Here is a 9,856-nt window from a genome sequence, read left to right as displayed (position 1 = left end):
GGGCGTCACGTGGGGCGAGCGGGGCGGGAGTATTTGAACGACGTTGGTGCGAAGGAGGGGGGACCCTGGGGGGGGGAGGGGGGGCGGCGGGTTTGTTCCGCTTCCGGGTGGGAGGTGAGCGCTGGCGCGGGGTCGCCATGGCGAGCAACGCCGCCAGCCTCAACGCCGTGCGGGAGACTATGGACGGTGGGTGGCGGGGGCGGTCCGTGCCGTGACGGGGGGTGGCAGCCCCGGGTCGGGCTCGGGCCTCTCCGCGCAGGTCTTGCCCCAGCGCTCCTGCCCTCGCCCCTCTCGGCAGGCTGCGGGGCCTTGAGCCGGCTCTTAGTTGACACGGGCGCCTCCCCTGCGAAGAGGGTTGCGGTTTGCAGCTGCTGAAGGATTTAGCGCATGGCAATTTCTTTTTACTTCACGTAACGCCTAATGTCTGAAGCACTTCAAATATGCGTGTAGTGCTGGTATCTTTGGACCTCGTGTGACTTTTCTTGTTTGTTTTTTAATGAGCTGCTAAGCATTTAATTTAGAATAACGTTATTTTTTAATATTTATAAATATATACATTTGTTATTCTTTCTCATTATTTGAAATACTTAGGGCAAATTATGTTACCTGTCTCTGTGCATCTTCGATTTAAACTGGACCAACCCTGTGGTGCTGCAAGTGGCAGCACCTGAACTGATCTTAACCCCAATATCTTGTTCCTGTGGGCTGCTCATGTCAGAAAACCAAAGTAAATTACTAAAAAAAACCAAAACAAAACAAAAAACAAAACAAAAAAAACCCCCAAAAAACAGTGAAAAAGTTTTGAGAAGCACAGTCTGTATTACAGAATTAGAATAGTTTCTGATACAAAAAACTTGGCGCTGTTGTGGGATGGGGAATGTGAGAGAAGTGGCACTGGGAGTAGTGGGAAATATTTGAGATTCATAAGCCATGAGAAATGTGAGCAGGGTGAGTTAAGATCAGGTGTTCACTTTCTCTTCCAGCCTGACCATGAGGAATCAAAGCTGGCAGGTTCAGGAGGTGTTTCTTAGCAAAGTGTAGTGTGAAAGTCTGGAATTCCATGGAATGGCTATGCCAAAGGCTTATACGGATTTCAGGCAGAGTGGAAAGCTGCCAGGAAATCCCCTGGGGGTTGTTAAATGTGAAGACTTTCTCTGGAAATGCCCTAATGAGGGGCTAGAGGCTTGGGAGAGTGTTCGGGGGGGGGGGGGGTATTGCTTTCTGTTTGTTATTTTCTCATGACCTTCCCTTGTATTATAGTTATGGCTACTGTCTCATAAGGATTTCTTAGCTATAGACCTTCATGAGTTGAACTGGTGTAAAAATGAGTCTTTCAGCCACTGATCTACCCACTCTGACGTGCTGCTGGAGGCAGGGCAGGACTGGAAGGATTATTACGGCTGCTCTGATGCTTCAACAGGATAAGGCCTTTCTGTGCAGCTGGAGAGAGGTTTGTTTGGGAAGGACAGTGATTCTAAGTTCTCGTAACTGTACTTGACACCTACCCTCTCTCCACTTCTGCAGGAATGTTTTAGATGGGAGGAATGATATGCGGATTTAAAGACAAAGTAAGGCTCTTGAGAACTGCTATGGAAAGTGTATTAGCCTTCAGATTTAGAAGCCCAGGCTTCCGGTGTAACAATGTGTGTATTCTATTTAGGATAGACATTCATAATTTAATCTCTTCCTAAGGGCAGGTGTTTTTAGAAGAAAACAAATTTCCGTTAACTTAATAATACACTTGATCTTTAAAGATTTACTTAAGCAGAGTCTTAGAAATACCCTCGTGTTTGAACTTTTACTACACTCAATAAATAAATTGTTCTGGTTTTTTTACTGTTCAAAATAACATTAATCTTTTAAAATTTCCATTATAAGAATATTTATTTAAAGTGCTTTGGTGAAGTAACTGAAAATGTAAAGCACTATGATAGCTGTGTCCATGTAATTAGATTTTTCTTGATGAGGGCCCATCATAATGAGTAGAAAAATATTTGTAGGGTCCTTTTTTTAGACCTTTTTAAATAGAACATGGAATCTGTGTGGCGTCTTAACTTACTGCAGAAGAAATAGGTGCTGAATGGAAGCAAATGCGTTGGTATTAAAAAAAGTGTTCTTTTATATCTTTAGTAGTTTAGAAAAGTAAAATGCTTAATCTAGAATGTCAGATATAAATATTTAGCAGCTGTTCTCTGCAGAATTGTTGTTAAGAGCTCAGATTGTTTGTGGAGAAACAGCTACATCTCTCTGCCAAAGATGCTGCCTCAACACCTAAAGATATTTTCTGTTAGAAACGAGTGACCACAGCTCTTGCTGGCATGGGAGATTGGAAGTTATCTTTAGTTAGATTTACTGCTCTGCCTTCAAATACGTCACATGCTTAGTAAATTTTATGATAAAATTTAAATGGTAAAAGGAAGTAAGAATCGTTTATTTCTGGAAAGTTGTCGGTCTGTCTTATTTCTGTAGCTCTTAATGTTCGATGGCATTTTATTGCCAATGCATCAATTTGTTGTTGCTTTATCTGGCTGTGGAAGATGCTTTCATGTGGACAGGGTGGGCATGTGTAATGTGTTTGAAAAGATTTGCTTCCAAGCCAGTGGGAACAGAAAGCCTTGTTGTGGAGAAGGAAGCTCCCCGTGTGGCTTGTAGTTAGGGGCTTTGGTCTGACAAACTTCTTTCATGTCTTAAACTTGTGTGTATTCTTAATCCAACCCACCTGTGTGGGCTTTGAGAGTATTATTACTCTTAGAGGGTTTTTTTTTCATAGCGTCTGACATTTCCCTGTGACTTCAGTGGAACTGACTGGATGCCTTAAGCCTTTAGTGTCTTGGCCTGGGTGAGTGTGACTCTGAGGGTGTGCTGCAGCATGTCTTTGGTATACCAAAGTTAGAATATTTTCAGAGCTGTCAAGTGGACACTAGTCACTTGCCAGGCTGCTTTTATATGGTAAGAAAGACCTTCTACTTCACTTTCTCCTAGCTTGCAGGAGGTTTGATTACAGAAACAGTGTGAACAACATCTGTTCAAAACCAGCCTGTATTGCTAGGGGCTTAGCTTCAGGGTGGAGATTACTGTAGCAACTAGAAATAAAATCTCAGTGAGTTGTTCTGTTTTTTATATATATATATATATATATATATAAACAAACTGTTTATGAGAAACAAAGAAAAGGGGCCTTCCAGGGAAGGTTTGGAAGGGGAGAGAGATCGATCTTTGTTTCTGCACAAAGCTGACTGGAATCTCCTTCTACAAAAGGTTTCATACTGATGTGTGGCACTGATCTTGATTTGGGTCATGTAAAAATCGGATAGTATTGCTTATCCTTAAACCAGTGTTAATGTTAGACCTAAAGCCAGGTTGTTATGGAAGGAGGTGTTTAGAAAACTCCTGACATTCTCTTTAAGAATGTGCTTCCAGTATATTTTAGTAGGACTTCATCAGTATCTGGAGTTCAAAAGCACGGGTTATTCTTATGGCCTACCGTTTACATAATTGGTAAGCATGTTAATTATTGAATTCTTCACTCTTTTTTTTTTTACTTTTCAAAATCCATTATCCAGTATTAAGTCACTGAACCAGAAAAGCATGGTATTTATGTTAGAAGCTGTGGCTTCTAGCTTACGCTGGAAAGCTGAACATGAATGCTGTTGTTGAGGTTCAGACTGCAAGACCTTTCCACAGCTGCCATGTTCACAGGCTTTACTGTAGAAATTAAATGTTAATGAATAATATTTTTGATCATTGAAATTTCATAGTCTGTAGGGACTAAAGTGCTTTTGTTTTTTCTGTTGCAGTTCTGTTTGAGATTTCAAGAATATTAAACACTGGCTTGGATATGGAGACATTGTCTATTTGTGTGCGGCTTTGTGAACAGGGGATAAATCCAGAAGCATTATCATCAGTTATTAAAGAACTGCGTAAGGCTACAGAAGCTCTAAAGGTAATGCTTTTGCTTAAAAAGCTTATAGATTTGTTTTTAAGAGTCGGATGTATGTTCAACTTGCTATACTTCAATTTGTAAATTGTATTTTAAGATATGACTCATTTTTAAATCAAGGAAATGAACTGTTCCATAGAAAAGGCAATGAATACAACTGAATGGAATATGAAGCAAGAAATGGTACGAATAAAATCTTTTCAGAAAGAATTAGATTAACTCTTTTGAAGGAAAAAAAACAACAACCAAAACCCACAGATTTTTATTCTGGGCATTTGTAGCCACTGTTTTCCCCCCTATCTGCATCATATGAAAATGGATTGCTACTTTCTCCTTTAACCCATATCACCTCATTTGTACAACCTCAGGCCTAGTAGTGTGCAGCAGTACTTGTAAACGGGTACATGCAGCTTGCTAATGTAATCTTCAGATGTTGCTTTTACCACATTAACCTATGCTTTGTATCTCTCTGAAGACAAACAAGAGGGGATTTCATGGTGTGTGTATATATAGGGCTTTTCATAATTTGGCATTTACCTCTTTAGCTAGTAGAGAGGGCAGCTATGGTTTAAAAAAAAATCCTCACTTGACTTTTAAAGGATTTTCATTCTTTACTGTCTACCTAAACATCATGATTTTTCCACTGTATCTTATATTTGTTTATATGGGACAACCTATAGGGGAAACCTATATCTAGCCTGCCTATCTCTGTTCTGGAAGACTGCATTCTGATTCTTGGAAAATTCGACTTACAGATTTTTGACTAGATGGATATTAGGGCTATTTTTCCACCAGTTTTCCAATTTTTTACTTCATTTTTAACTTAACATTTCCTATATTCATGCTTATGCGTATTTTATATTTGTGTACATGCTTAAATGTGTACATACATATATGATTAACTGCTTATGTAAGTAATTGAGGACTGTTTTACTTTGCTGTTACTGGTTTATCGTTCCTGTTGCTATCCTTTGCCTGTTTGTCCCATAGCTGGCTTAAAATCTACCAATGTCAGTCTCCAACAGCTGTACCTTGTAGGCTGGCTTGAGTTATTCAGTAATAAAACTGTTTACTGATGACCTTGATCAAATAATTGGCAGTGTGATTTATGCAGTTAGGATTAGTGTCATTCTTCTAAGTTTTGTGTCAATAATTTATCTGTATGAATGAGAGTAATAATCACTAGGAATTGTATAAAGAAGTAAACTCCAAAGGAAAAAAAAAATCATGCTTTCGAGCACTTCTTGAAAGCATTAGGGTAAAATGTACAGGATACAAGCTGCTCAGATACAGGATATACAATTTAACACAAGCAAACAGTAATGGCTATGTTAATAAAGATAATGGCAGTCAACAGCATTATTTTAAAAAAAAAAAGTATTCATTAGAGACAAACACTACCCATATTATAATTTTCATAAGTAGCTTATTTTTAGACTTTTAAGTTCTCTAGGTAAATTCAAATAGTTACAAGAAGAGACTAAATTTAATCTACATTGTGTCTACTTCTGGTGACTTGCAATAAATGTTTTTCTCTGTTTCTAGGCTGCTGAAAATATGACAGGCTGACATGGGAGAAGATTTCTGCATGAGAATGCCAAGTTAAAGTTAACAGAGGCTTTGAAGATTACCACTATTCAGAAAAAAGTGAAACAAAGTGTGTGCAAAGGTTTCGGAATATTTCTGTACTCTTCTTGAAAAGGATGATGTATAGAATAGCTTTGAAAAGTTTTTTAATAAGTTCACCAGTAATCTCATTACTTGGTATTTTTGTGAACTATTTGCAAATATAGTGCAATTGCTCCTCTTTGGCATCCGGTGTTTTTTAAGCCATGTCAGATACTGCACACTTGCTGAACTTACTAGTGTGTAGCAAAGAATATTGTTATGAGTATAGCTTGTTAATGCATCCTTTAGAAGTGCTAATATATCCTGGTTTTATCTCTTGCTTTGATGAAAAACTACATGTACAATTTTAGTTTTGCTTTATGGACCAGATAGGAATGAAGCCCATCCTGACTTTATTTTAATTAGAGTAAGGGTAGTGACTTAAGTCTCAGTCTGAAAGTAAGAAATAAAGCACTTTTGATAATGTAGGTAATGAATTGTCCTTTTGATTCAAATTGCTGGAAAAAGTGTTTTTACCTTAGATAACAAAGGAACTTCAGTTATCCATGCAGAAATGTTTGTAAATTTGAATTCTAGATTACATGGAGTATTTTACAGAGTTCAGGTGCTACATTTGTTGTGTTTGTTCTGACTACTAGACCTAAAAATATTAAGGCTATATTGTTACTTCCTAGTCAAAGCATATAGGAGAAGTATCAGATTTGGTTGATGGGAATCAATGAGTCTTTAAAAAGTCATTTGGTATAGGAATGTCTTCTCATTCAATGCTAGGAATCTTGACTAATGCCAAATCAAGTGTTTATAGTATATATAGTAAACTGTTTATCATGTTACTTTCCAGTAAATATCCTTGCATCCAGGAATTCTACTTCAGATGAAGATGGTTTCTTGTGTATTCTGCATTTGCTGCTGTTTTAGCTTTTTCAGTTTTTTGTTAGTATGGTTTCAAGGTGTTGTTTTAATAGGACCTAAAGGAACCTCCAAGGTTAATAGGGTGGAGCACATTTGGAAATGAACCTGAAATCTTAGTGAAGCCAAACTTTATATTTATGAGGAGAAAAAAAAATTCTTTCTACTTTACGAGTTTACATCATATGTACTCTAGGTCATAGCTCTACAAAAAGTGATCAAGGAGGCTAAATACTTCATATTGCTGGCAGAGAGAATAGAAAAATATTTATATTACACTGAATCACTTACCATTATTTACAGTTAGCCTGGACAAAAAATCATTCCAGGAGGATGCTGTGAACTTCTGGGTAACCAAGCTGGGAGACTTTTAAGTGGTATCAGTTTTCTCACTCATATGAACACTTAAAATCCTTTGTAAGTTGGTGTTGTAACTTCAGGTTTATAACTCTTGCATACTGGGTGTAATGTTTTTTGAAAACATTACGGTATCCCTAGTATGAAAAGATATCAACAATGAAATTTATCCTAGGAAATCTGAAAAGTCAGTAAAACACCGGGTCAGATCAACACAAATGAGCAATTAGGTCTTCTGCTTAACTTCATCTAGACTCAGTGCTACATGTCAAAAATGAGAAAAGACTGGGGAGCATTCGTGCTGTTTTCAGGAGCCACATCTAAGGCTGTAAATTCTCACTTGCAAAAATTAAACTCTGAATATTTTGTGTAAACTATAGCAAATGTGCCCAAAATAATTATGAAATCCTATTGAAGTGCATGTTTCTTGCTGGTGCTTTTTCTTTTCCTCCATTGCCAGAGGGCAATACAGGAATTCTGATGAATTCCCTTGAATGTCACTCTCTTGATTACTTTGCATTTATGTATTTCCAGGGGTTTTTCTAACTTAATAGCTTGATTTCAGTTTTGGTTCTATATCCTTGAAATGCTTAAAACCAGCTTGCAAGTGCAATATGAGAACAATTTCTGTGTAATTCTTGATCTGTCCAGTAAGTTGCACCTACGGTTTTACCATCAATAAACTTAATGTTTTTATGTACTTAGACATTTGCTGGTAGACCATTTGTCATGCAGGATTATAGAAGCAGGGCATGTTTTTGACATTCAAAAACCTAATTTGATGGATATAAAACTAAAAATGCATTGCTTTCATTATTACATGGAACTAAATGGTAACATTGGTTCAACATAATAGTTCATATTGATGAAATGAAATGCAAACCTTACAAGGTTGAATATTTAGCATATTCGGGCTGAAAGCAGGGAAGAGATGTTTCTTAAAATTGGCAGATCTGTAGTTACCTAGAAAGTCTATATACTTTTCCTCAGCATAATTGGCAAAGTTTCTTTCAAAATACCGGATGGAACAAACATGCTTAGGAATTGGTATAACAGAACTCCCGATCGCTTTTGATTTGAGGTACCATCCAGAACAAATACAAGGAATATTTTCTTCTTCCTGGTAAGGAAAGCAGAAAATCCCTCTAGTAGGAAGTTTCATACTGGAAATGTTTCTGTGCTGTAAAATAGAAGTCTGTCACTTTGTTAGCATCCCCACTGTGTGAACGTGAGCGCTCAGACTTGGCATTGATGGCTGAGAAGCCTTGGCTGCATTTGTAACACATACCACCTTCTGCTACATCTAACTGTAAGAAGCCAAGCAAAGAGCACGTGCTTTTCCTCCATGCTCCTTACTTACATGCTCTTGGAACTCTTGAAAAGATAAACATAGGAACAGCTATACAGGTTCTGACCAAAGGTTTTTCTAACACAATAGTCTCTTTTGTAGTCAAAAGCAGATGCCTGAGGAAGGATAAGAACAATGCAAGCACATTTGGTTCTTTTCCTTCTGTGTTCTCCTAGCTTCCAAGTGTCTTCTATTCCAGGCTTTCCTGAACATCATATGGTTTGTCTATTTAGTAATCCCCAATGCTTCTTTTTCCAGTACTTGCCCAGTTTCCCTTGGACTATATACGCTTCCTGAATAACAGCAGCCTTTATCAGTTGATGTCTGTTGCATACAGAATTGCCACTTCTTGTTTATTTTGAACGTGATTTTTACTTGCTTAATTTAATGTTCCCTGCACAATAAACCTTTACCGATTGTGCTTGTGCCAGTCATGATTCTGCAGATGTATAACATACTCACCTTTAAATTTCCTCTTTTCTAAACTGAAATGTGTTAGTTAACATATTCTTTGGCTGACTAAAGGCATAGAATAGCTTCTGTATTTATAAACTGCATGCAGCATTAGCCATGTAGTTAAGCACTGGCCTGTTTGTTTACTTTCTTGTTCTTTATTCCTTTCCTAGTAATTCCTAATACTTGACTTGCTTTTTTAATTTGAACTGAGCACTGAGCTGTTTTCATGGCATTATCTATTGTAACTGCAGGATCTCTCTCTTGAGTGGTAATAGCTCAGAGGCTATTGTTTCATATGTGAAACTACGGTTGTTTATCTCCATGTGTATCTTTTTTTTTTATTTATCTGTGCTGAATTGCATCTGCCATTTTATTTCCTAATCAGTCTTACATGTCTTCCTGCAGTTCTTCACAGTTTGCTAGTAGTCTTACTACCATCACTAACTTTATCATTGGCAAATTTTGTGGCTTTGTCCCTTGTTCGAGGTTAATTATGAATAGGTCAAGCAGCACATGACCTAGCAAAGACTGCGGAGTGCAACTGGTGACCTGTGGCAGGAACTGACTGTTTGTTCCCATTCCTTTTCAGTGCTTGCGAATAAAATGCAGTCCTGCCTTCTACTTACAGTTTGTCCTTCTTATACCGAGTATCTCTAGTGTCACATATAGCACAGCTGGGAGAGCTCAAGCACAATAATGAATCCAGTCCTGCAGAGACTATGGTGTTCTAGATAACTTCCAGGATCACTGACATTTGTAATTATATAATTATATTTTAGAAATATAAACTTGAGTAAGAAGATAACTTTACAGGAGATTGTAGAGTACTAGAACAAAGAGACAAACATATGACCCCGAAGCCTCCATGTTAACATTAGGGAGATTTTGTTTCTTAGGCAATTACGTTAACCAAGAAGTCTGTTAACAAAAAAAAAAAAGCTGAATGATGGTTAGGCCAAGGCACTTGACCTAATAGAACAGTATCCATGAAAAGTGCTTGTACATTATCAGCTAATGTTCTTTTCCCACCTGCTGGTCTCCAGCTGAGCAAATACTGGTTCAATCCTAGACTTGCTTTTTGAGTCAATCAGCTAGTTCCCTCCGAGATGAACTTGCATGCTGTTGTGGGCACACTGTACTCCAGGGACTGCTCCCAGCAGGCTGCACCAGGTTGGGTGCATTCTTCCCCAATGCTTTTCACTTTCAAACACTCCCAT

At 37.9% G+C, this 9,856-nt stretch overlaps 1 protein-coding gene across 1 annotated transcript; it reads left to right on the top strand.

Moving 5' to 3' along the window:
- Window positions 1-122: 122 nt before the first annotated feature.
- Window positions 123-7,439, top strand: MZT1 (mitotic spindle organizing protein 1). The gene is made up of 3 exons (XM_082333320.1): window positions 123-186; window positions 3,798-3,943; window positions 5,486-7,439. Exons 1-3 carry the CDS (start codon window positions 138-140, stop codon window positions 5,507-5,509), a joined length of 219 nt encoding a protein of 72 aa, XP_082189446.1. The 5' UTR covers window positions 123-137; the 3' UTR covers window positions 5,510-7,439.
- The last annotated feature ends 2,417 nt before the right edge of the window (window positions 7,440-9,856 follow it).

This window comes from Platalea leucorodia (assembly GCF_965183815.1).
Source record: "Platalea leucorodia genome assembly, chromosome: 2".
NCBI classification, from domain to species: Eukaryota; Metazoa; Chordata; class Aves; order Pelecaniformes; family Threskiornithidae; genus Platalea; species Platalea leucorodia.
Note: the sequence above shows the minus strand (reverse complement) of the source record. Positions and strands in the feature narration are given on the sequence as shown.

Bases quoted from the DNA above. Each gene is read 5' to 3' on its own strand.
- MZT1 (XM_082333320.1), top strand. From the start codon at position 138: ATGGCGAGCAACGCCGCCAGCCTCAACGCCGTGCGGGAGACTATGGAC. The intron at 187-3,797 runs GTGGGTGGCGGG...TTTCTGTTGCAG, and splicing joins CGTGCGGGAGACTATGGACG to TTCTGTTTGAGATTTCAAGA. The intron at 3,944-5,485 runs GTAATGCTTTTG...CTCTGTTTCTAG, and splicing joins AGGCTACAGAAGCTCTAAAG to GCTGCTGAAAATATGACAGG.